The sequence below is a fragment of the Amphiprion ocellaris genome, chromosome 20 (assembly GCF_022539595.1).
Source record: "Amphiprion ocellaris isolate individual 3 ecotype Okinawa chromosome 20, ASM2253959v1, whole genome shotgun sequence".
Taxonomy (NCBI): domain Eukaryota; kingdom Metazoa; phylum Chordata; class Actinopteri; family Pomacentridae; genus Amphiprion; species Amphiprion ocellaris.
Genome location: NC_072785.1, coordinates 22,673,353 through 22,701,303, shown reverse-complemented (window position 1 = coordinate 22,701,303; position 27,951 = coordinate 22,673,353). Strand labels below are relative to the sequence as shown.

The 27,951-nt window shown below is 39.8% G+C and overlaps 1 protein-coding gene across 2 annotated transcripts in view; it reads left to right on the top strand.

Annotated features, from left to right (window-relative positions):
• si:dkey-288a3.2 (protein phosphatase 1 regulatory subunit 37) overlaps positions 1–27,951 on the top strand; it is a 66,953-nt gene that overhangs the window by 7,994 nt on the left and 31,008 nt on the right. The window contains exons 3-10 of one of the 2 annotated variants that reach the window (XM_055005598.1): positions 6,893–6,935; positions 11,015–11,115; positions 11,312–11,431; positions 13,878–14,025; positions 18,119–18,274; positions 18,889–19,001; positions 25,086–25,227; positions 26,107–26,273. In XM_055005598.1, the coding sequence (XP_054861573.1) occupies positions 6,893–6,935; positions 11,015–11,115; positions 11,312–11,431; positions 13,878–14,025; positions 18,119–18,274; positions 18,889–19,001; positions 25,086–25,227; positions 26,107–26,273 (990 nt within the window). Of the gene's footprint in view, positions 1–6,889; positions 6,936–11,014; positions 11,116–11,311; positions 11,432–13,877; positions 14,026–18,118; positions 18,275–18,888; positions 19,002–25,085; positions 25,228–26,106; positions 26,274–27,951 lie in introns of both variants that reach the window. The other variant, XM_035952078.2, reaches the window with a different exon arrangement.

Here is a 27,951-nt window from a genome sequence, read left to right as displayed (position 1 = left end):
GGAACGATCCGGGTTATCAGGACATATGTCGCTGCTCTCATTACAGCCACCAGCTGATAACAGCCACTTAGAGCTGAACAGCAGCCGTGGAATCCTGGAGAAGGAAGAGAGGAGGGCAGGTCAGGATGAGGATCACCACACTGAACACACTCCAGTCTGTCGTTCACACACACGCACACACACACACACACACACACACACACACACACACACACACACACACACACACACACACACACACACACACACACACACACACACACTTTATTTAAAACACAATGACTGGCTCTATTCCATCCTGCTTTAGAGCCGTTTGGGAACTGAACCAGGGTAAAACCTCGTCTGTGTGTAAAAGAGTCTGTTTCCAGGCTCTGGGTCTAATGGAATGGGAGCAGTAGCAGTTAGAGGGAATGTGTGTTGCTATATTAGCTGGATTGAATTAGCATGGATGGGTAGAGCTCAGCTGATAGGAAGCTCTAGTCAGGAGGATAATATTCCAGCCTGGAGCCATTGAGAGGCTGGAAACACGATGACAGCATTTAAAAACTAGAAAAGCACTCAGAGAGCGCAGTACTCCTCCAAGGCTGTTCAGTTGACGTATCATTTCCGACAGATGAAATCTTTAATAAAAAATGACCTTGAGCTGAGCACAGTCATGTGTTTTGGATGTGCACATCATGTATTCATACCAAATTGCATGTAAATTACTCTTATAAAGGTCTGTTGATCAGTCCATCACTTTTGGCAAGCCTTTGTTTTGTTAGTGTTAAATAACCGTTCCCTTCAAACTTTTATTTTGAAGGCGTATTTTTAATGTTACAGGCTTTTATTTTGTCACCATTCCAGCAGCACAGGAAGTGTTTATCTAAGGAGCGGTTTCTTGACATGACAAAGACGCTGCCGAAAAGTCAGAAAATTCACATTAAGACAAAAGAAAATGGTTCCATGCTGTTGCTGTCTAGCAAAGAATGTGTCTAAACTTCTAAGCACCTAGCTGGAATGGAGACAAGCGCTTACGGTGTTTCCTGAAGAAAGGAGTGAAGGACAGAAAGGTGGATTTATGTTCAAAATAAGGCTGATGGCTGAATGTAAATAAAGGCTTTGTGAAACATCAGGAGCTTCACCATTGTCTGGCTGTGATTTGCTACATACATGACCTAAATATGTAGCGGGACTCAGAAACACCCCACAGTTTAATCATTTGTTCCTTGTATGATGTCCAACTGATAAATCAGTCAATTTGTAGCAGGATAACAATCATTTGATCGTCACCAGGTAACTGACACAGTGTTCACTTGTTGTCATGGTTACAGTGACGCCGTGCCGGCAGCTATATCTGGCAGTGGTAGAACTTTAACCAATCCATGGATCCAGACTATAAGCTGCATCACTGCCAAGATCTAATCACTTGGTCCTTGTGTCATTTCTGACCTTCCCTGAAAATTTCATCCAAATCTGTTGGTCCGTTTTTGAGTAGTGTTGCTGACAGACAGACAGACAGACAGACAGACAGACAGACAGACAGACAGACAGACAGACAGACGGATTCACAGACAAACGTATGCAGATTGTTACATAACTCCACTATTCTTTGGCGGAGTAACAATCAGTCTGATCTTTACATCTGTCACGTCCTGCACATGGAATGATCTGCTGATCGTATGGATTCTGGGTTGGACTGGAATACCTCCTCTAACCCTTTAGGACTGTTTAGTGTTTCTTCTCTGAGATGCTGCTTCTATCCCAGTATGAATGTTTCTATCCCGGTATGAATGTTTCTATCCCGGTATGAATGTTTCTATCCCGGTATGAATGTTTCTATCCCGGTATGAATGTTTCTATCCCGGTATGAATGTTTCTATCCCGGTATGAATGTTTCTATCCCGGTATGAATGTTTCTATCCCGGTATGAATGTTTCTATCCCGGTATGAATGTTTCTATCCCGGTATGAATGTTTCTATCCCGGTATGAATGTTTCTATCCCAGTATGAATGTTTCTATCCCAGTATGAATGTTTCTATCCCAGTATGAATGTTTCTATCCCAGTATGAATGTTTCTATCCCAGTATGAATGTTTCTATCCCGGTATGAATGTTGTAAATGAAATAAAATGTAAAAACAGAGTTCAGTGATTCCAGGACGCTGATCTGAACATCGCAGTTATTCCAGACCAGGATTCACCGACAGAAGGAATGTTTTAGAGATCATTTTAAAGATGTTTGTCATGGTTAGTACGGTTCCTGGTTCTGTTTTAAAGATATTTCTCATGGTTAGAATGGTTCCTGTGTTCTGTTTTAAAGACATTTCTCATCATTAGAATGGTTCCTGTGTTTTAAAGATATTCTCACGGTTAGAACAGTTCCTGTGTTTTAAAGATATTCTCATGGTTAGAACGGTTCCTGGTTCTGTTTTAAAGATATTTGTCATGGATAGTATGGTTCCTGGTTCTGTTTTAAAGATATTCTCATGGTTAGAACGGTTCCTGTGCTCTCTTTTCTCCGTTCATCAGGAACCAAACTGAGAAACCTGCAGAACTGAAATTCAGCTGAGAGTTAAATGAACAAAACACCCAAATGCACAGATCAGACTGAAGCACCGAGGCGTTACGACACGCTGTTCACACACACACACACACACACACACACACACACACACACACACACACACACACTCAGTGCGGGGTGTGTACAGTATTTCTGACATCAGCCGTTTAAGGGGACGGTATATTTAATATATTTAATATATTTTACTCAGAGTGCCGTTAATGAAGCCGCTAAATGCAGCTTTATTTCTATTTTTATTTAACCTTTATTTAGCAGCTATCACGGGTTTCAAACTGCAGCAGAACAACGGCGGCGACACGGAGAAATACTGTGAAGTCAATTAGAATTTTATGTCCGTTTTTAGATCTGTGTTATTTTAAATGATAAATGAAGTTACTAATTTCGTCTGTGCTCTTTCTAGACACTGCAGCTTTAATTGCTAATTGTTAACAGCGAATGAATACATTTGCATATTAATTAGCTCCTAATTTACATTTTTAATTTGCTGCCTTCAAAGGGTGTGAGATAAAAGGTCGTGTTATTTTAAATAATTTATCTTTTATTGCCGAAAAGATGCTAAAAGGAAAATGTGGGGGTGATTTTTAACCCTGAAGAACGCGTTAAAAATACACAGAATATATACAGAAATGCAGCTAACATATATATATATATATATATATATATATATATATATATATATATATATATATATATATATTCTGTTAATTAAAGGGGCTAAGCAGAAAAGTGGTGCACTCCTACAGTTTTTAATAGAAAGCCACCCGAAGCTGGACGGCTGAGTGAAGAATGGAGAATCACCAGAGATGAGTTCAGGTTTGGAAAGCAGAGCGTCTCTGTCTCCTCCTGCCTGGGAATGTGTGAGGGAGGGAATGCTTTTCTTTTTATCGCTCCATTTTGTCCTCTCTCCCTCCTGACACATCAATTGATTTGGCAGCCGGCGCCTTCGCTTTCCGTCTTCCAGAGTAGAGGGAACGAACAAGTTCAGAAATTCATTAAGATGAAAACAGCCGCCACTGTATTCCTACTGAGGAGGAGGAAGAGTGTATGTGTGTGTGTGTGTGTGTGTGTGTGTGTGTGTGTGTGTGTGTGTGTGTGTGTGTGTGTGTGTGTGTGTGTGTGTGTGTGTGTGTGTGTGTGTGTGTGTGTGTGTGTGTGCGTTTTCCTCGCTGCTCTCTGCACAGAAAACACAGAAAGTGTTTTTTACAGGAACTCTCCAGCTGGACACCGTGACTTTTTCTGTTCAGACAAACTGAAAGCTTGAGAGGTGAAATAAATGCAGTCAGTGGAGGAGATGAGAGAAGAACGCTGGACTGGACCAGCTGAAAGCTTCTGTCCTTCTGTTAGAACCTGCAGCTCCACAGCTCTGAGAGGAGACTCTCTCACTGCTATTTGTAATTAAAAATCAGCTAAACCTGGTACTAAAGGAGCACAGTAAAACAGCTCTGATGCATGTTATTGCTTTGAAGAAGCTTTTTGAACCTCACACCCTCCCGTATATAAATACTGTAATTCTGACACATTGAACAGTGAATGAATGTTTGTGATGAATGAAATAATGAGCAGATCCACATCTATAACAGCTGTAAATACAGGCGTGTATATCTGCTGCAGAACTAACTCCACTGATGGTTGGACGACAACGTTATTTAAAACTGCTGGAGGTTTCTTTTCTTTTTATTTCCTGTGACGTGGATGAACCTGGCCGTATTTTCGATGTCTTCTAGCACTCTCTTCCGACCACGACTTCAGCTTTTAGAGGACGTTCTGTGGATATTTGTTCTGTTGAGAATGTGTCTGCACATGTAGAAAGAGAAAACAGAAGCAGATGAATAGCTTTCATATGTTCCTGAGCCTTGTTTTTATTCTGGAACAGGAGAACGTAAATAATCTGTAGATAAAGTCTATTTCACACAGACAGAGGAACCAGAAGAAACAGATCATTTAAAGCTGTGTTTCATTAAATGTGTGATTTATTACAGAAACACTGGAGTCCCATTCAGTGTTTTTTATTTATTTCTATTATTTCTACATTATAGATTAATACTGCAGATTAACACTTTATTGTTTACAACATAATTCCAAATGTGTTCTTTTATAGTTCTGATGTCTTCAGTATTAATCTATAATATATAAAATAATTAAATAGAAACCAGTGAAAGGTAAGGTGTGTCTAGACGTTGACTGGTCATATGTTCAGAACACACAAGTCTAGATTTCTTCCCATTGTTGTTGTTGTCAGATTTTTCTATGAAACGACCCAAATCTTCTAAAAAAAAAAAAAAAAAAAAAAAAGATTTTTTTTTAAAACTACTGAAGCATTAGATGGATTTTATTTAAGTGCATAAAAATAATAAAACACATTTAGCTCCATGTATTCTTTTGAAACACAAAAATAAACAGCATTTAATGAAAGTTTAGTGAGAACTTCCATCTCCTCCCTCCGATCTCTGCTCAGTGACTGAAACCCTCTGTTATTACCATATGTTAGACACACACACACACACACACACAGACCCAGTGAGTGTACAGATGTAAACATATGTGTGTGTTAGCAGATGTTCTCTGGTAGTCAGGAACACTTTGGGTCCATCCAGGTCTGATTCCTTCAGCAGGAACATCACGGCTGCCGTCCTTTTGTCTTCCTGCAGCTCAGAGCCGAGACAGGAAAACCTTCCAGGTCCTTTTGTTCTCCCTTTGAACAATGAATCAGATTTAACAGAAACAACACTACAAATAGAGGGTGTTATCCAGGATGAGAGGATGTAGAGCGGGGCAGGAGGTCTGGGTCTGACTGATGGGTGGGTCTGAAGGGGGACGGGGCCAGATCTAGGCTTCATGGGGCCCTGAGCAGGACAGGGCCCCCCATGGCATATAAAGAGAACAGAGAAAGTACTGACCTCAGCTCTGTTCAGTACAGATTCCCACCCATATGGACTTTATAAAGCAGAAAAACGAAGATAGTCCACATTCTTAATCTGTTCCCTTTTGGAGCCCCCTGCTGGACATGAGGTCCTCATTATCCAGCGTCTCTGTTTAACATGTTTTAATTCCACACCAAACAGGGACTCTGAATATTCCCAGAAAAGAGTTTCATAGGATGTAAATGTGTTTAAATAACCAGCAGCAGATTAATGAAGTCCTTTCAGGATGGTTGACTCCTGCTGATCCTCATTATATCTCACATTTAGATATTAATAGTGTTATTTATTGTCAAAGGGGAATGTTTAATATGAGCAGGTCTATGTTCATTAAAAACATCTCTATTTAACCCTCCTGTTGTCCTCATTTACTGGCACTAAATATTATTCTTTCCTTGTCTGAAAAAAATCCAAAAATTCAGCAAAACAATTCTCCAAGTTTCTGAAAATTTGCAAAACTTTCAGGAAGAAAATTCCAATAATTCCTTAAAAGATTCCCTTAAAAGTTTTATTTTAAAAAAATCCCTCAAATTTGGCAAGAAAATTCTTGTAAATATTTTCAAAAAATGAGTAAAAATCTTCCAAAAAACCCTAAAAATATCTGAAGTGACTACATATATATCAGTAAAACTTCTAATATTTTCTTTAAGAACATTCAAATAAAAATCAACCAAAATCCAGTGAAATTTGCTGGATTTTGGTTGATTTTTATGTGAATGTTATTAAGAAACATTTTTAACATTTGTTTTTTCCACCAAAAAATGTTCAAAGATTTCCCAAAAATGTTGAAAATGTGGACATCAGAAATTTCACTGTGAAAATATATTTTTTTTCCCACATTTTCAAACTTTAAACTGGCTCAATTTGACCCACAGGATGACACGAAGGTTAATATCAGCCCAGCTCTGGTCACAGTGGCCCTACGTTATAGAATGCTGTCATCTAAAAAAGAAAAGCTCTAAAAGTCACTGTTCCTTTTCCTTGTTTTGATTTCAGTAGAAAAAAAAATCTGTTTTCCGCCATTCGCACAAATCTGCCACCTCCGGTGATTGATGCAGTCAAATTAGATGTATGTGGAACACTGGCTCTGGCAAATGAACACATCAACTGATGACCAGCTGTTTCTAATTATTATACACTGGTTAATTAGGACGCCGTGTCACCATCAACGACGGCGGTAAACTGTGTGAAATTCATAATTCATACTCTGGCATCCAGTAAGCCTCCTGATCAAACTGTACAGAGTGGCAGGGATGGAGAGGCCGAGGTGTGTGTGTGTGTGTGTGTGTGTGTGTGTGTGTGTGTGTGTGTGTGTGTGTGTGTGTGTGTGTGTGTGTGTGTGTGTGTGTGTGTGTGTGAATGTGTGTGTGAATGTGTGTGTTCACGCCTCTCCCTGTCTCTCCCAGCAGGGTGTGTGTGGAGGTGGCAGCATGGAGCGTCTGGATCTCAAAGGTAAGCTGAAGATTCGTTATTAAATCTGACTGACGTTCATGATTCTGATGTTTTATCCTGTAAATATAGAAACTTACAGATCCTAGATCATCTTTCCTTTGTCCAGTACATAAACGTTTATTCTCAGGTTGAAGAGTGCCATCAGTCCAGGTGCTGATTTATCAAACTTTCCACCTACTGGGCTGGAGTGTTCATCAGAGTTACCGGTGTGCCAGAAATGAGGGAACTGAGGAGGGTGTAATCAATTGCGTTAAAATTCTTAACGCATTATTTTCTGCTGTAATTTATATATATATATATATATATATATATATATATATATATATATATATATATATATATATATATATATATATATATATATATATATATATATATATATATACATACATATATATATATATATATATATATATATATATATATATATATATATATATATATATATATATATATATATATATATATATATATAAAAATAAATATATATATATATATATACATACATATATATATATATATATATATATATATATATATATATATATATATATATATATATATATATATATATATATATATATATATATATATATAAAAATAAATATATATATATATATATATTAGGGCTGGGACTTTAACACGTTAATTTCGGTTAATTAATTACAGCGGAATTAATTGCACCCTCCTCAGTTCCCTCATTTCTGGCACACTGGTAACTCTGATGAACACTCCAGACCAGTAGGTGGCGGTAATGAACCTAAAGTCTGTTTGTAGCCATGAAGAAGAAACACAGGAAGTACTGAGTGAAGTCAGGTACTGGTAAACAGTGAAGGAAGAGGAGTTTGAGCTTGTTGGGCAGAAAGTTTTCTTTTAAAAATCTTCCTGATGGCAGCTTGGATAAAAGCCTGGTTGTGTGCAAATTGTACAACAAAGAGTTTTCTGATCACTGCGTCACTTCAAGCCGACGGTCTCTCCTTAATGTAAGACATGTTGCTGTTAGCACCAAAGCTAACGTTAGCGACGAGTCATGCTAACGGCTAACGGTGTAGCCATCCCATAATAGAACACTTTTCTAGACAGTGCTTGAGTTTAGAGAAAGTCTTAAAATGTTGAATAAAATCGCTACAATTGCACTTAGATTTGCAGTAATCTGTGAATAAAGCAGACAGATGAAAAATGCAGATAAATAGAAATGAAACATTTTTGTGGTTTAAGTTTTTATTCCGTTCAGGCTCTGCCTCCTTGGAGGAGGAATAACCTAAACAACAAAAATATCTCTTTTATTAACTTAATTATAAACTTTTTGTTTATGAAAAAAATACATAAATAAAAATGTATATTCCTATAAAAAGAACCATAAAAATTACACCATTTATCAGACCCAGAAAAGATGAAAACAGAAAGAGTCTCTGGATTTTCAACTTTCTGAAGCTCCTTGAACTACTTATGCTGATTTTATGTGCCATACAGTGGAAAAAACAACTGAATTCAGGCTTTAAGTCATCAAAATCACTTTTTTCTATATGTCCCATTTTCCTTTTTATAAATAAATTTTAAATTATAAACACGTATATGCCTATTTATTGATTCAACTGTCAACCACAATTTTATTTGAATTGAAAAACTTCATTTATTGTGTCAAATATTGCTATTTGACAAAACTGCAATTATTGTGATTAATTACAAAGCCTGTAATTAATTAGATTAAATTTTTAATCGCGCCACCACTAATATATATAAATATATATATATATATATATATATATATATATATATATATATATATATATATATATATATATATATATATATATGTATACAGAGTATAATACTGTATATATATAATATACAGTATTATATGCTCTGTGTGTTTTTATACAGTATTATTCTCACAGTTTATGTGTATTATACAGTATACTTTCTGTATATATTATACAGTATATTATTCGTCATACATGAGGGTCTTCTTGGGTTTCAGATCTCAAAGTACTGTTAAATTAGTGTCCACACCGGTCCTCTGGTCAGGGCGATAGTGCACGTGGTCGGTAGAAGTGTGCACGTGCATGAATGTGTTGATCTGGCGTACTGTGCATGTGTGGACTGGGGTTCTCTGAGTGGAGTCCCACTAAGGGGAACAGCAGTAGCATGTAGTCCAGAGTTTACCCGAGGCGGAACAGCTTTCATTCATCATCCAGTCTGATAAAACCAGACCTGCTAGCTTCAGCTAACCTGTTCTCCTGAGGAAAGTTCTACCAGACCCTTAGTAAAAACATCACATAATGATGTTTTTATTGAAGGAAATTCTAATCTTATCCCTAAACTAAACTTGATGCTGGCCTCTAGATGGATCTGAAATATATATTTACTATATTTACTTCCTATATTACAGTTTTTCTCAGTCGCTTTGGTATATTTCTCGAATCATCCTTGACATTTGCAAAACAGTAAGTGCATTTCTCAAAACAATTCGTGCAAATAGCAGAACACCATGGATTACCTGCAAAAGCCAGTCTCTGGCTCAAAATCCTTAGTTCATCTCTCCAAAGTAAATATCTGTCAGTGAACATGTCAGTGGCATCAGAATGACCAGTCCTGGTGTCATTGTGTGTGGATCAGACAGATTGCTGATTCATGTTGTCATTATAACAGTGTTCTCTGGAGGGATGTTCTGATTAAACTATGGCTAAAGTTTTCATTACAATTATTGTAAATTGTTAGTTCCACCTTAGTGCATGTGGGAGATTGATTGCAAGAGACTGGACAAGATTCACATTTACGCTTTTACTGTTTGTGCTGTAATTTGTTGACAGACCACGTCATTGTGATACAGAAAGGAAAACAACGCTGCACAGCACAAAGAAAAATCAAAAGTAGAAATGTGAACATAGGACAATCTCCTTAAGGAAAACTGTACATGCGGTGCTGTAGGAATTCCAGTGCAGTCTTCCTACACCTCCTGACGTTCCTGTCTATTGGGACACAAATTCTCATCCACATCATGAATATCTTCTCTTGAGTCTTTGAGCGATTTCAGAAAATCTTAACCCTTCACACATTTCCTTTTGTTAGAGAAAGTCAAGATTCACCTGGGAGCAATTTACCAACTCAGGACAGATTTAGACAAAAAAAATCTAATGGAAATGTATAGAAATATCCTGACATACTTTGACAACTTGTTCATCCATTCTACATGTAAAGACTGATGTGATGAACTAAAGCCTAAATGTTGTGGGGGGTGAGACTATTCAACAGAGAGCCATTAGAATACATTTAGATCAACATGACAGAAGCAATTGATATTATAGGAAACAGCAGAGAATTGTACAGAATCATTTGCATGGATGTACCAAAGCATTTACAACTTGTTCAAAGAAATGAGAAACTGCTTTTTTGATGTGCACAAGTGACACAGTGATGTGAAGATTGAACAAGTAGTTTAGAGAATTTCAATTCTGATCTGAGAAATGAACCAAAGTGACTGAGAAAAACTATAATAATGTTGGGTGTATTACAGAACAGTATTTCTCTGTAATGTAAAAGAGTAAAAATATAAAATAGCATTTGAAAAAGACTAAAGTAAGCTACAAATAAATAATTATGGTCTGCCACTAGTAATAAGACTAACTGGAGTGTGTATATATATATTAATATATCACTATTACACCTGTTTAATTGTTCATTCTAGACTCAGTGTGTTTTTAGAGGTTAAGTAATCAGATTACATGTAGTAGCTGTAGAAGCTGAGCTGCTGTATACAGCTATATTTATTGATTATTGTGGTCTGCAGGCAGACAGTAATCAATGCAGACTCTCAGCTTGGAAGTCCAATCATGAAAACTAGAGCTGTCATCATTATTTCTCTTTCTGTGTTTCTGATTAAGTCTCAGAAGTTTATTAAAAGAAAACATACACACTCACATGGATAAACTTTGTCTATAAAGGAAGTTGTTTTGTCGTGATTTTTGCTGAAATGTTCATTTCAGAAAAAACGATAGAGCACATTTAGAGTAGTGCAATTTTGCCTGTTAGCAAACAGCTTCCCAATTATCCTGTGTTTGATTGCTGCCTCCATCAAGGTGAGCGATTAGACCACCGCTCCTGTGAAGCTCTGGAAGCCGTCCTGAAATCGCTGCACTTTGATTTCATCAATCTGCAGGCAGCCCAACTGGAAGAAAATGTGAGTTTTATGAGCAAAACTTATTTTCCTCATCTTCGTCTTCCAGTTCCAATACAGTTTCATATTCAGGCCTTTTCTTGGATCAGATTAGAGCCGATTTTTTTCTCTTTCCAACGAAACTTCATAACATTCCTGTCAAATTTGGGCCTTGCTTTCTTCATTTTTTCCCTTTGCCATTTCTTTTTTTCTTTTCCAGGGAGCATCGTCCTTGCTGGATATGATTTTATTCTATGAATCTACAACACATCTTGACATTTCTGACAACAGCAGTCTGGGAACATCCGGCTGGAGGGCCCTGGCTCATTTGATAAAGCAGGTTGGCTGACGCAGTGGAATAGTAATCTTTTCATGTAGGCTTTCTCCGAGGGATAATGTACATGCTAGAAAGTGAGTTTGTGGCACATTACATGGGTAGAAGATGGAGGGCAGTGCAAACAGGGTGAGGAGTCAGCCCACTGGTATGAACACATCACTGCAGAACCACAGAATAACAGGTTGATGCTACAGGCTGTGATTAGGGAGGATGGAGAGACAAGGACTTTCAATGTGACATCACTTTTCTTGCTTAGTAAATGTGTCGCTAGCATAGAAGATCAGTGTACATTCTGATGTAAACCAAGATTTTAACTGTAGGGCAGCACTCTGATCACACTACAGCAAAATAAATGAATAAAGGCGAAGCAAAAGTCTTCACATTTTCCCTGTGACAAAAGTGGTGATTCCCTTTAGCTTCCTGTCATCTGCTATTTAACTGAACTTACATCATTTATCAGTTTATTTAAAGTCTGCTTTTCTGAAGTGGTTTATTCTCAGAGCACAGTTGGTTTTATAATACATCAGTATTGGACTTTCCAGCTTCCCAGAGCTGTTTACACTCTTTGCTATAAAGTTCAGGGCTGCAAAACACTCGAAAGAGTGTTTTGCAGCCCTGAACTTTCCCAAGAAATCTACAGTCTACTATTTTGAACTTTAGCCAGAATCTACAGTCTACTATCCTGAACTTTACCAAGAGTCTACAGTCTACTATCCTGAACTTTACGAAGAATCTACAGTCTACTATCATGAACTTTACCAAGAATCTACAGTCTACTATCCTGAACTTTATCCAGAATTTACAGTTTACTATCCTGAACTTTACCAAGAATCTACAGTTTACTATCTTGAACTTTACCCAGAATCTAGAGTCTACTATCCTGAACTTTACCAAGAATCTAGTCTACTATCCTGAAGTTTACCAAGAATCTACAGTCTACTATTCTGAACTTTACCAAGAATCTAGTCTACTATCATGAACTTTACCGAGAATCTACAGTCTACTATCACGAACTTTACCAAGAATCTACAGTCTACTATCATGAACTTCACCAAGAATCTACAGTCTACTGTCCTGAACTTTACCCAGAATCTACAGTCTACTATCATGAACTTCACCAAGAATCTACAGTCTACTGTCCTGAACTTTACCCAAAATCTACAGTTTACTATCCTGAACTTTACCAAGAATCTACAGTTTACTATCTTGAACTTTACCGAGAATCTACAGTCTACTATCCTGAACTTTACCAAGAACCTACAGTCTACTATCCTGAACTTTACCAAGAATCTACAGTCTTCTATTATGAACTTTACCCAGAATTTACAGTCATCATGAACTTTACTAAGGATCTACAGTCTACTATCCTGAACTTTACTAAGGATCTACAGTCTACTATCATGAACTTTACTAAGGATCTACAGTCTACTATCATGAACTTTTCAATGAAGATAACAATAAATGAATGATAAATCCAATTGTTAATGTGGTAAATGACTATTCTAGCTGGAAACAGCTGATTTTTAATGGAATATCTCCATAGGGGTACAGAAGAACATTTCCATCAACCATCACTCCTGTGTTCTAATGCTACATTGTGTTAGCTAATGGTGCTGAAAGGCTTGTTGATGATTAGAAAACCCTTGTGCAGTTATGTTAGCACATGGATAAAAGTGTGAATTTTCATGGAAAACAGGAAATTATCTGGATGACCTCAGACTTTTTAATGTTAGCGTACGCTGGATAAATGGACACATAGTTCATATTTACACAGAAATACATCACTAGTCAACAGTAAAGCAATGTGAAGCTAATTAAAAGCAAAAACATGTATGTAAGTATAAAATAGACTCAGTGCTGCAGACTGACTGATCACTACAGAGCACTGCATTGGTTTTACTCTTGGTGTCGACTCTTTTCAGCTGTTCTCTGTCAGGAACACACACATGGACCACTGAGGACTGATGTGTGGTTGTTGTTATTAAACTATTTTTTATTGTCTATCTGAGTCCAAGCGGAGTGATTCCCTTCATACATACTGTATGTATCTGTATATAACCCTGTATACACACACATATTATGGGCTGCACACAGGCGTCTGCTTGTAGAAAGGAAAGTAGAATGCAGGCTGAGCTAACACATTCAGCAGCATGTAGAATCAAGGTATCTGCAAGTTTTGAAAGATTTCAGAAAGCATTGATTTCCCCAGAAACACTTTTGAATTTAGAATCTTAGTTTGTAGAGTTCTGCCTCCAAGCCTCAGTCACTAAATAATTCTAAATGATGATCTTCAGTCTGATAAAGGAGGAGATGGACTCTTTATTAGCATGTTTTTATCTAATTACCCTCATCGTTCTGACTCTTCTGAGTCTATTTATGGGTTCTAGTCTGTTTCTGTGGATTTTTCTGTGTTCTTTGTGCTTCTGTTCAGTGACTGCGTGTTTTTCAGAGTGTGCGTCTGTCCAGACTGGATGTGTGTAACGTGTCCCTGGTCAACTATCCGGCACAGTCTCTATCTAAGGCCCTGCTGACCAGCCGGCTCTCAGCGCTGCACCTCCACAACACCCAGCTCAGCGGCAGGCCCCTGTACACACTGGGTATGTATACACGCACGCACGCACGCACGCACGCACGCACGCACGCACGCACGCGCACGCACGCACACACACACATGCACATTTACACACAACACACACACACAATACCAAGTGTGGACACAAAAAGGATTCTGTTTAACAAATATGAGTTGGTGTATCATGAGCGAGCACTCAGAAGCTCTGTGTGTGTGTGAGTGTGTTGTGTATACGTGTGTGTGTGTGTGTGTGTGTTGTGTGTAGGTGTGTGTGTTTGTGTGAGTCTAAATGTGTGTGTGTTGTGTGGCCAGCAGGACCAGATTTTGACCTGTGACCGTCTCTGCAGGTCTGGACCCGGATTAGAGGCCTAATCTCTTACCTGTCACTTTACACACCACTGCACATGTCTATAAGGGCTCTGGCAGCCAGGAGACACACACACACACACACACACACACACACACACACACACACACACACACACACACACACACACACACACAGAGTCTGTTGAACTAAAATATGACCCAGGACATGTTTTCTATATGTTCTTACCTGAATATGATTGGTTCAGAAACGTCTTTATTTCTTACAGCTGCACCCTCATGTTTATCTGTTTATCTGTGTACAGCAAATCAACAAGCACAACTAATTTTATTTAAAAAAAACAAAAAAAAACAACCAAACAGAACTCATTTTATAAAAAAATAACCCAACAGCGACTTGAGCAGATCCATCCTCTCTGACCTTCATCGATCTGCTGCAGGAGGAGAAGGTCACATGACCATTAGTGAATATTGTGTTGATACAGACACACAATTACTGCATGAGTATAGACACACACAAATACACTCACCATGGGCTAACACAACACTCAGAGGGGGGCTGAGTGCTGCACATGGATGGACAGATGAGCAGTACCAGAGTTAATAATAGCCTGGAGATATGGATTCAGGTGGAAGTGCTGCAGTATTTTATATGCATTTAAATGAACATATAACCAGATAAACATACATATATATATAAACCATATAAACATCACTATAAAATACAAGGAATCCTTGTAAAGGAGCTGATGTGTTCATAAATCTGCTCTGAGTTTCAGGTAGAACAGATCTAAACAGAGAAGACAGTTGCAGCTGGGAGCAGACGGACCAAATGGACCAGGATGCTGCAACTCCCCCCACAGAAACCAGTTCCTCCCCACAGAAACCAGTTCCTCCCCACAGAAACCAGTTCCTCCCCACAGAAACCAGTTCCTCCCCACAGAAACCAGTTCCTCCCCACAGAAACTAGTTCCTCCAATAATACACACATTACACAATAATACACACAATAACACACAGCCCCTCCATCCCTCCAGTCCTCCATCCGTCCATCCTCCATCCCTCCATCCCTACATCCCTCCATCCCTACATCCCTACATCCTCCATCCCTCCAGCCCCTCCATCATTCCAGCCCTCCATCCCCTCCATCCCTCCAGTCCTCCATCCTCCATCCCTCCATCCTTCCAGTCATCTATCCATCCAGTCCTCTATCCCTCCAGCCCCTCCATCCCTCCATGTCTCCAGTCCTCCATCCTCCATCCCTCCATCCTTCCAGTCATCTATCCATCCAGTCCTCTATCCCTCCAGCCCCTCCATCCCTCCATGTCTCCAGTCCTCCATCCCCCCATCCCTTTATCCCTCCATCCCTCCATCCTTCCAGCCCTCCAGTCCTCCATCCCTCCATCCCTCCAGTCCTCCATCCGTCCATCCTCCATCCCTCCATCCCTACATCTCTCCATCCTCCATCCCTCCAGCCCCTCCATCATTCCAGCCCTCCATCCCCTTCATCCCTCCGTCCCTCCATCCTCCATCCCTCCATCCCCTCCATCCCTCCATCCCTACATCCCTCCATCCTTCCAGTCCTCCATCCCATCCATCCCTCCAGCCCCCTGCCCCGTCCCCCCCAGTAGGGGGTCCCAGCTGAGGATCATTGCCTTCGATCGGAGGGGGTTCTGATGAGGGGATTGGGCGCTGGCGGTGGAGTCGACTGGATCAATCCTACCGATTCCACCGTTTGGTTCCCGCTGTGCCTGATGACAATGTTGGCATTCCACAAGCAGCCAAACGGCTGGATCACATCTGGAGCATCGATCTGGAAGCAGGAGCAGAGAGGGCCTGACAAATAGACAATAACACACAATAACACACAATAACAAACAATAGCACACAATAACACACACTGAGAGGGCCCGACAAATACACAATAACACACAATACACAATAATACACAATATTACACAATAATACACAATAATACACACAATAACACACAGAGAGAGGGCCTGACAACTACATAATAATACACAATGACACACAATAATACACACAGAGAGGGTGCGACAAATACACGATAATACACAATAACACACACAATAACACAATAATACACAATAACACATATTAATACACACAGAGAGGGCCTGACAAATACACAATAATACATAATGATACACAATAATACACAATAACACACAAAGAGAGGGCCCAACAACTACACAATAATACACAATAACACACAATAACACACAATAATACACAATAACACACACAGAGAGGGCCCAGCAAATGCACAATAATACACAATAACACACAAAGAGAGGGCCCAACAACTACACAATAATACACAATAATACACAATAACACACAATAATACACAATAATACACAATAATATGCAATAATACACAACGAGAGGGCCCAACAAATACAGAATAATACACAAGAACACACAATAATACACAATAATAAGCAAAAATACACAACGAGACAGCCCAACAAATACAGAATAATACACAATAATACTCACAGAGAGGGCCCGACAACACACAATAACACACACAGAGATGGCCCGACAAATACACAATATTACACAATAATACACACAATAGTACACAATAATACACACAGAGAGGGCCCGACAACTCACAGTAATACACAACAATACACACAGAGAGGGCCCCAAAACACACAATAATACACCACAATAATACACAATGATACACACGATAATACACACAGAGAGGACCCCAAAACACACAATAATACACCAAAATAATACAAAATAATACACAATAATACACACAATAATACACAATAAAACACACAATAATACACACAATAATACACAATAATACACAATAACACACAGGGAGAGGACCCCAAAACACACAATAATACACCAAAATAATACACAATAATACACACAATAAAACACACAATAATACACAATAATACACAATAACACACAGGGAGAGGACCCCAAAACACACAATAATACACCAAAATAATACACAATAATACACACAATAAAACACACAATAATACACAATTACACACACAGAGAGGGCCCAAAAACACACAATAATACACAATAATAGACACAGAGACAGCCTGACATGTACCGCACAATCTGCTAGAATGGAGGAGGACCTCTTTACCAGCAGCCGCAGCTAGTGTTGTTAGAATGGAGGAGGACCTCTTTACCAGCAGCAGCAGCTAGTGTTGTTAGAATGGAGGGGGGCCTCTTTACCAGCAGCAGCAGCAGCTAGTGTTGTTAGAATGGAGGAGGACCTCTTTACCAGCAGCAGCAGCTAGTGTTGTTAGAATCGAGGAGGACCTCTTGACTGGAAGAGCTCCAGAAGGAACAGCACATTTCTCCGTCAACAGAGAGAAACCCTCACCTGCTGTCTGCAGGAGCTTCATATTATATGATATTATTATATATATTATTATATATTATCTGCTCTGGGTGTCTCCGTCCGCGGTGCCCTGACCAATCAGCAGCTGGTTCTCTCTGTCGCTGGTGCCCTGACCAATCAGCAGCTGGCTTTTCACCAATGAACACAGAACAAAAATCTGTTGATGAAGAACAGGAAACAGCCTCTGTGACTGTACTCTTATGATGCTAGAACACGTGGCACATTTGTTGGATCAGATTTCGGATTTTATGTGAAAAGCAGAAACAGAAATGAAATCCAAAGTTTAAGGAGAACGGTGGTGCTGGTGCTGAGCCATGTTTAGGTTGGACTTCTGCTATTCAAGGTGCTTTATTTCTTGTGTTGCTTCCTGTAGTTGGGACACTGAAGACAAACAGAGCTTTGAAAGAGCTTCACCTGACCAACAACCTGCTGAACAGCTACCAGGATGCCTTGCAGCTGGGAGACCTGCTGCGATACAACTCCACTCTACAGACTCTGGAGCTCAGCAACAACACTATTGCAGATGCTGGTAAGATGCACTTTCTTGTTACAGATCAAAAACTGTACATTTAAAGCTGCACTGTGCTGATCTGATATTTAAAAAGCTCTGATTTTATTACAGTGTTTGAAGACCTCTCAGCTTCATTTATTAAAAACAGGTTGATTCTATTCTATATTAGTGAGTGCTGAATAAAATCTTATATGGAATAATAAGGAAATAAAATAAAGGGATACAGTCATTTGGAGAAAACAGCGAGTGTGAAAATAGTCTCATTGTTCATTTGAGACTAAATGTCTATAAAAATGTGTTCCTGAACTCTGATTCTTCACATTGTGTGACTGTGAAGCAGAACTAAATGATCTTAATCTAATTAATCGTTAGTAGTAATTAAACAATGACCAAACTAACTCTGTCTGCTAGAAACTTACAGGGTAAAAACAACAATATAGTTAAATAAAGTGGGACAGGTCATAGTCCAGGTTTATTATTAGCTAATTAATACAGAAATCATATGGAGCACCTCAGCACTCCCACTGAACATCTGTCAGTGCTATTCACCTTCTAACACCGACATATACAAGCAGTAACGTTAAATACACTCTTATAATCAGTATAACTCCTTATGTCCTCTCATCATGCAGGCCTGGAGGAGCTCTGTGACGGTCTGAGGTGGCAGACAGCAGGTCTGAAGGTCCTACTGCTGAGGAATAACCAGATCACTGCAGAGGGGATGCATCATCTGGCCAAGGCTCTGGTGAGGAACACGCCAGCTTTTAGCTTGACACAAATTCAAATAATTCCAAGTAAATGTGTTCAGGAACCAAAGAACAGAGAGATTAGCCCATCTAGCAGCTGAATGGGTTCAGATCATTACCAGCTGTGTGTAGAAACATGAAGGACACCGTTCTGTCTCCAAGTTTGGATTATTAACGTCCAGTCCTTTAGGCTTCTTACAGTATAATATGCATGGTGTTCAGAACTCTAGTTTTAATATCCAGCCACATGTTTGCTGAATGGTTTCCTTGTGTTCATGCTTTTAGAGCATCAGATGTCGGTATTAGCTTAGCATGGAGCACGGTAGACATCAGGAGAGGATTTTAACATGTTTTATAAAGACTTCTATCTGTACATTTACCTCAATCAAAGGATAACCTAGAGGAGGTATCTACAATATGTCATCCTGCCATTTAATGTCCTGAACTATTATTATTAAGTATCATAGAGCTATCAGCAGGTTATCTGTATTTCTCTGTCTTCTAATCTCTGCTTAGTGACTCTGTGGAGTTTATACTGCAGCGTTCAGTTTGATGTTGTCTTCATTTGTTTCACTCCTCTTAGAGCTCTACATGAGGGTGCTGTCAGATTAAAGCAGTGTTAGAGTTTGGACATTATATTCAGATTCCCATATCCATCTGAATGGAATTTGGCTTATTACTGAACTGTGCCTTGATGCACACTGCAAGTATAGATATGGAGTTGGTTAAACAACAGCAGTAGATAGAGGAACAAACTGTTTCAGATTAAAGCATGTCCAGCCATCTCCATGCTTGGACCATTTAGTGCACAGATCATTTAAGATAAGTCCTTTATTTCTCCCCACGCGAGGGGAAATTCACATTGTTCCAGCAGCTTATGTAGCAATAGACGTAGTAATAGAAATAAAATAATAATAGAACAGTAGTAATAATATTTACAATATGTACAGGGATGAGAAATGAGGATGAAATAGTGCAGTAGTGACACACTGTAAGACAATGCAATAAAAAGTGGCTTAAAAAATAAGTTTAAAAAGTGCAAAGATGTAGCAGTACAAGAATGTCTGTGCAAATTTTATGGTTTGGGGTGGTAATGATATGAGCCGTTTATGTTAACATCAGCCAGTGATGCTGATTTACCCAGAACATCCTCCAGAACCTTCAGTTAGGTTGGAGATGGTGAGGTGTCTGGCATGCACTGATCTAGTGAGGACCAAAGTTTCACACGTTGATGACTATCCACAAATATAAAGCATCATTCCTCATTCCGATAAAAGACTTGGACCTGGCTGCTGGTGATCATTTGGAGTACATGGGGCATTTAGGGCAGTTCAGTTTATAGGAAACCTGGAAGAGATTCTGAAAATGACCCAGAACGGTTCTGATGAGTATCACAATGCTGCTAAGGTCATAAATAAGGCTCTTTTAAAGAAGACAGACAGTTTATCCAATATCAGGACTACAAATTAGAACTCTGGGATCTTTAAATGGAACGTCTAGAGTAGAAGGAGCGCTACCTGCCAGGCATCAGCCCCATCGTGGAGAAGTCAGCAGAGTTTAAGGAGAAGTGTCGTGTCTCTTATCCCCCTTTTCTTTCTTCACCTATTTTATCTGTCATCTGGCTAAAACTAGAAATGACTCCAGCTTCGTACTTCTATAAACATCAGGCTACCAGCCTCAGGTCGTAAGACCAGGGCCTCCCCTCCTGGAGCTGAGGTGTAATCAGTATCTAAAGATACTAAACAGTTCCTTATCTATAATGAGCCCACTGAGGAAATGCACTGACTTCAGATTGAAACCTTTGAAGACAGTCAAGCCCATTTGGTCGTCTCTACATCTCCCCAGCAGCCGCCAGCCGACTGAAGTATGATGACTGCATCAGTGGCCGTCATGTTCCAGCTCTACAGGCCACCAAACCTCTGAAACTCCTGGTGGTGGGACAGGAGCAGCTAGAGATGCCAGGAAGTGTGCTGCTAACAACGCCATCCCCAGGAAATTATAAATGTTTGACCACAAATGGTAACTAAGGTCACATGGGTTCAAATAATGGACAGCAGTACATGGTTTATTTTAGCACATCCATCGACTGACCGTACACCGCTGGATCCTCTGGGGGGTTGCTGTGCAGCTGGAGCCTATCCAGCCAACTCATTTGCCCAGCAGAGAGACAGAGGTGTAGCCTCCCACCAAACACTTCAGCAGAACAGAAACCTGGTCAGCTGGAAACCCAGAGACAGGTGAATGAACCGCTTACCTGGATGGCTCCCAGCAGGGCAGCTGCATTCCAAAGCTACAAAATGGAGTGCAGACCAGTGTGAAGATCAGCCAACAACTGAAAAAGAGAGACAAACACATTATTTTAATGTAGGAGCAGCGTACGGGGGCAGGTAGCATTAGACCTGTCCACACCAGATGTCGACCACAATGATGCTGGAGTCAGGTTAAGAAGGAGAAAGAGTGACACCTGGATAAATAATGAACCAGCATTTATACTGGTAAGGAAGGGAGGAAGACTGTCCAGATCAGCATCTCCATCAGAGGAGAAAGAGAATAATGTGACATCACCTCTCCTCTCTGAGTTTATGGCTGCAGCATTAGAGCAAAGTTCTTCTCCAAGATCTGCCCCCGTGGTCCATCCTGAAGACTTCAGGGAGAACGTTGGCATCATTGTACTCGATGACCAAAGCAACAGATCAGGACATGTTTTTATTTTTCTTTTAATCCTTCTGGTGTCTTTGATGACATAGTTCCCTGTCCTATACCTTTCAGTGACATATCAGATGTCATGAGGATCACCCATTTTCCATCATCTCTGCCTCCAGATCCTTGCTGCCAGGGCCTCAGCCCAGGATCATAAAGCTTGCATCTTACATTTGCTGGGGAGAGAAGCTCTCAGAGATCCCAATGTGGGACAGCAGATTAACATTCCTGGGAATGTACTCTTTCCTCGGGAACTAAACCTAAGGTCGGTCTGATGGGTAATGCATGCTTATGGAAAGTCCACCGTTCACAGCCTAAAAACAAGATCCTAGAAACCAGAAGACCTTCACTGTTCAGACCATCCATAAGTCTTGTCTAAGGTATATTTTTCTCATTTGTAATTATTTGTCATTATTTCCTTTTCTGCTCATCTCTTGCCTTGTTGTATCTTATTGTCCTCCTCTCTGTCCATATTAAGTCTCTGTAATCCAGCTCATCTCAGCACCTTGTGTCTACGGTTCTTCTACTCCTCTTGGTTTCCTAGTCGTAACAGAATCAGTTTTTTGTCTTTGACTCAACCTGATGATCTGCTTGTTTTCTGGACTGTATCCTGACTAAACCTTTGTAAGTAAATCCTTTTGATGCCTGTTTGAGTGTGGAGTTGTGCTCCACAGTTACAATATCCACATTAAAGGAAAGGTCAGTTCTGGCTCATTCCATTTTTCCAAGTCACTGAACAACAGAAAAGATGAAGGTTCCTCTGGACCGTCCAAACAGTGAACACTGAAACATGATGAACTTCATCAGGTCCTGCCATTGATTCTACAAGTCCCTGGAAAGCTTCTGGAGGTGGAGGTACTTCCAAAAGATCTTCTTCATTTGGTCTTCTGGTGATGGTGGTAGATGAAACCATAGTGATCGGTCGTGGACTATAAATAAGACTGTTGTGATCCTGGAAAACATCAGTCCCATCAAGACAGAAATGTTTAATCATTTCAAACAGCTCTCTATTGATTAGCAGTGACCCCACCCTCTGAGAGTGAGGTTAACAACACCCCCATTACATGGATGATCAGAGAGCAGGTATTAACCACCTATTTTATTTTTATTTTATTTTATTTTTAACAGTGGAAGTAGTGCTGGGCGATATGACGATACATATCGTGAGAACGATAGAAAAGTGTCTATCGTGCCATTTCTCTTCTATCGTTTCTATCGTTTCTAACCTAATTTTATCAATTATTACAGCAAATATATCATTAAATAGCCTGTGACGATTGTAGTGTAGTGTAGTGTTTTCTTGTCACTATGCATACTCTAAGTTTATATAAGTGAAAATAAAGAAGAATAACAAAGAGATTTTTCGCAAAGAAACTCCGTCTTGTTGTTTTTACGGAGGGTGGGGGTAGGAGGGGGCGAATATTCGGATCTCAAAATTAATATCCGCATACCACCATGGGGACCGAATATTCGGGTCCAGCCCTGGCAACAGGTTAAAGTTTCATGGAGAAAAGTAAGCAATGAAATTTTTGTCAAACTTTTCAGAGAATAACTGAAAACATACTTTGTTGTGGTATATCTTCATATATATTGTTATCGTGATATAAAATAATCCATATCGTGATTTATGATTTTTTCCATATCGCCCAGCACTAAGTGGAAGTTGTCCTCAGGCCTGATCCTACAATTAATGTGTTTTAATCTGTTTCAAGAAGGTGGATGAACACCAGAGCAAACCAAACTCTTTCCAGATTTAGCACCAAAGTGGCCAGGGTCCATTTCTGAGGTCGATGATGGAAATAATCCCAGGACTTTATCACAGCATCTGCTTCATTTATCTGCTGTGTTTGAATCCCATCAGGAGAGCTGTCAAAATGTAAGCAATGATCATTCTGCTCATCCTTTGAACAAAAGCTAAGCTGGACTGTCCGGTTTGTACATGCTTTCCTTTATCCAGTATTGAAGATCTGAGTTTCTCTTCCAGAATTCCTCCTCTGGAAATGTCCCGCCTCCACACATCTGATGCTACACTCCTAATAACATGCATTCCTTCCGCCTGATTGGCAGCATAAACTGCACCTTCCTGTCATGTGAGCGGCGATTGTGGAAGTCAAAACGCTAGAAATTAAAGGCCTGCCACATGAGCTCACACTTCCCCTGTTTCCACCAGCGCTACCAAAAGAAGAACGCTTTGATTCAATAATAAATGAGTGTTAAGGAGGGCTGCTCATGCAGGCTGCCAGTCACAGGATAAGTAGACGTCCTTGCAGGCCGTAATAATGATAATTAGACCTGTAGCTGTTGGTGTCAGATATGATAAGGAGAAGAACTGTTATTAACCTTTCTAGTTGGTGTGTTTGCTTTTCCTCTCTGTCCTCCTGGCTTGTTGAATGACTAAGATGAGGAGGGCAGATGTGGGCCAGAATCCACTGAACTTCAACTTAATTTAGTTGATTATGTTTAAATTTAATCTAAAGATGTTTTTCCTAGTTGAATATGTCATGCAGAGCTCTTGTTTTTTTTATTTTTTCTACTTTGCATGCATTTGCTGTTTTTTTGTTTAAGCCAGCATGTCATGTGTGAAAGCGTACTGTGCTTTTGGTGGTTTCACACTCCCACCCCCCTCAAAGTTCTCACTCCAAACCTCCCGTGGTTTACGTTTGACAGGTTTCAACCGTGCTTGACTCTCACACACTCTCAACCACGCAGTCGCCTCTTTAATTGTCTGCTATTATCCCTTGTGCACATCCATTCGGGGTGCTCTTCCTCTCTTTCCTCCTCCTATCTTCACGGGAGAAACTTCTTGCCATGCGTAGGAAAAGGGTGGGGGGCTCTCCAGTGTGTTTGTTGTCACCGCGGTGCAAATTAACTCGGAAAAAGACGCTCTCTGGGTCTGTCAGTCGCCTTCCTGGCTTCCTTTCCGCCCCCGTGCTCCCTCTCTCTTCAGAGCAGTGACCAGAGGAGTTTAACAAGGGTGGCGAGGCGAGGGGGCAACGAGGAGTGGGTGGTGCGTTCCTCTCCAAGCTGTTGGGCAACATGGGCCCCTGGTGCCCCAGACACCCCCAGCTTTATGCTCCAGCTAATCAACCTTCAATGCTAATGTGGCTCTGGAGAGAGAAAACAGATATTCTCAGCATTTAACACGAGAGGAAACATTTTGAAAAGGAATAATAATCAGTGCATAATGATAATAATGGTAATTAAAACTTCTCAGCCTTTCCACACTGAAAGTAGTCAGTAGGTTTACAGCACCGCAGGGTCAACTACTGCATTTAAATTAAAAGTTCTTCAGCTAGTGTAGATAGTTTCCTGATCCTGAACAGTGCTGAGATCCAGATGAGAGCTGAATGAAGTCAGAGTTACCTTATGACCTTGTTTTACAGCCGGGGCTGAAGGTCCTGCAGGTTCTGGATCTGGGTGAGAACCTCCTGGGGAACAAAGGGGTCCAGATGATCAGGGAGCCTCTGATGGTGAACATCTCTGTGCTGCAGCTCGGCCTGGCCCAAGCTAACATCTCCTGTGAAGGTAAAGTACAGGTACACAGGTTTTTACTGAGGCACACCTTTATGTCATACAGTGATTATAAGTATTGAGCTGCTGATTGTAAAATTTATTGTTAAATTAAAAATGATTAGATTAACAAACTAATTCAGTTGTAATGCATTGCCGTGTTTTTCCATCTTTTTTAGATTAATGTTTAAATAAAGATCTTCTTTAGCTCCAGCTCAGCCTCAGATACAGCTGTAACTTTTAATTATTAATTAATCTGTGGATTATCTGTGAATGTCTGTAAAACTTGAACATACAGTGAATGTGCTACCAGTTCCTTCACAACCAGCTGTATTTTTATAGCTTGTTTTTTTCTAACAAGCAAGAAATATCCACATTTAATAACCAGAACTGATTATTTATTTGTGGTTGACATACAGCTGATTAATTTTAGGATATTTCAAGATAATATATTTTATTAGTTTTCCTCTGTTGGCTCTGTGGTGTTTATTTATTCATTTATTTTTAAAGAGCTAAAAAAGGAATACCAGTAAACATAATGCTGTGTCAGCCTTAGCCTTTGCTGTGTCTCAAAAATTCCCAGATGAATCATTCCCCATGTAGTGTTCTAATTTACAGCATTAACAGACTAACAGCTTACCTGGACAGGTAACAGTTTTACTCTGGAATGCATTTCTCAGAGTAAAATGTAGAACAATGGTTGATGGATAACTTTTTTATGTTTTTTAGTAAGATAGCTTCAAAGTAAAGTCTAATCTAGCAGCTATGAAGGTAAAGACATGGATCCTACTTGACCTGGTGAATATGGATAAACAGAATAACCGTGGATTTAAACCAGACCAACCCGGCAGGTAGACCTTTAAGGTTCTGACATCTCTGCTTCCTGGGTTGAAGGTGCCGTGGCGCTGGCTGAGTTCCTGGCAGAGAGCCGTCACATTCAGAGGCTGGACCTCCGTCAGAACGAGGTGAAGGTTGGAGGCCTGATGGCTCTTAGTCTGGCCCTGAGAATCAACCGCTCTCTGGCTCGTCTGGACGTGGACCTCACGCCCTCACAGGAGCAGGTAGGTGGACAGATGACAGATCAGTAGATATCAGGACAGATGCCAGGACAGATACCAGGACAGATCCCAGGACAGATCAGTGTCTACCAGGACAGATACCAGGACAGATTAGTGTCTACCAGGACAGAAACGTCCTTTGGAGATGTTAGGTCAGTCATGTCTCAGCTGAAGAGGATTTCAGAGAAACCGACGACGTTCCCGTTAGCCCATACATTCTGTTTAGTGCTGTTCGCCAATGTTAGCATGTGTTAAACTTTGACGGAGGACACTATAAAGACATCACTAGCTGGCATTAACATGTTAGATTCAACATTCCTGAACTTTATTGTCATATACACAGCAGACACACAGCAGGAACCTTGAGTTCCCTCCACACAAATGAAACAACAAATAAGTACTGTACAGTACTGTCCTATATAAACAACACAATACTAAACAATACAGTATTGTCATATATAAACAATGCAGTACTGTCATATATAAACAAAACAATATTGTCATATATAAACAATACAATACTGTCATATATAAACAAAACAATACTGTCATATAGAAACAATACAATACTAAACAAAACAATACTGTCATATCTAAACAATACAATGATAAACAAAACAATACTGTCCTAAATGTGAACAAGTGTTGATATGTGTAAAATATTTCTAGATATTTCAGGTGAGTCAGTGATTTATTGTCCTGATGTGGATAGAAGCTGTTTTTTAGTCTTTGTTGTGTAAATGTTAGCTCTGACGTTAGATTTTAGCTTCTAACTCGTCTACAGGATGACCTGAATGTGAATCTCTGCCGAACATCGTGAGGTTTGTGTGAAATCTTCCAGAATAATTAGCAGATAGAGTTTGTGGTGAATATTTTTTAAACCTTGCTGGTCTTTTGAATGGTGATGTGTGTTATTATAATGTGTGTTTTACAGCCGGTTAAATGACCTCCGCTCTGCTGCTGTCAGTCAAATGGATGAACGCCGTCTTTCAGCTCTGTTCAAATCACTGCTGCTGTTTCCATTTAAATGTGCTTCTATTGGTGGCTGGAGGAGCTTTATCCTTATCCTTAAGTCTGTTGTCATGTCGGACTCTCTGTGGTCTCAGATTTGTCACCAGTACGTCGTTTCTGTCTCCGTTCATCAGTGATTCTCGTGTTTTTTTCCTCCTCTCTACCTTCCATGGCTGCAGAGGCCTGAGGAAAATGATGCCATAACTTTAATACATGCCCCTGCTGGATTCACAAAATAATTACCCACACTTGCCATCTGTTTGTCATGATTTTATCTCTGCTTACTTATTTGCATATTAAAGCATTAATTAAAATCTCTAAGGAAGGGAATGCTTACTTTAAAATTAACTCTGAAGGCAATCCGTGCACAGCTTCCAGAGTTGTTTTATTTTTGTTTGCAGTGGTTTTTTGTTTGTCTGCGTGTTGTTTACACGATTAAGTCTGATTTTTATGAAATGTCTCCTCTGGCTAAAGTCAAGCGGCAAGATGTACCAGATTTTGGAGAAGCAGCTTTGAAGCGCCATGATGCCTCTGTGAATGTGTCATTAAAACTCGGATTTCTTCATCTTCCTCTTCCTCAATGTTATGCTCGTGTATCAGAAGCCTCTACATCGCCGCTCCGTGAACCTCTAAGCTGATGAGATGTGATTAGCATTCCATCCATTGTTTG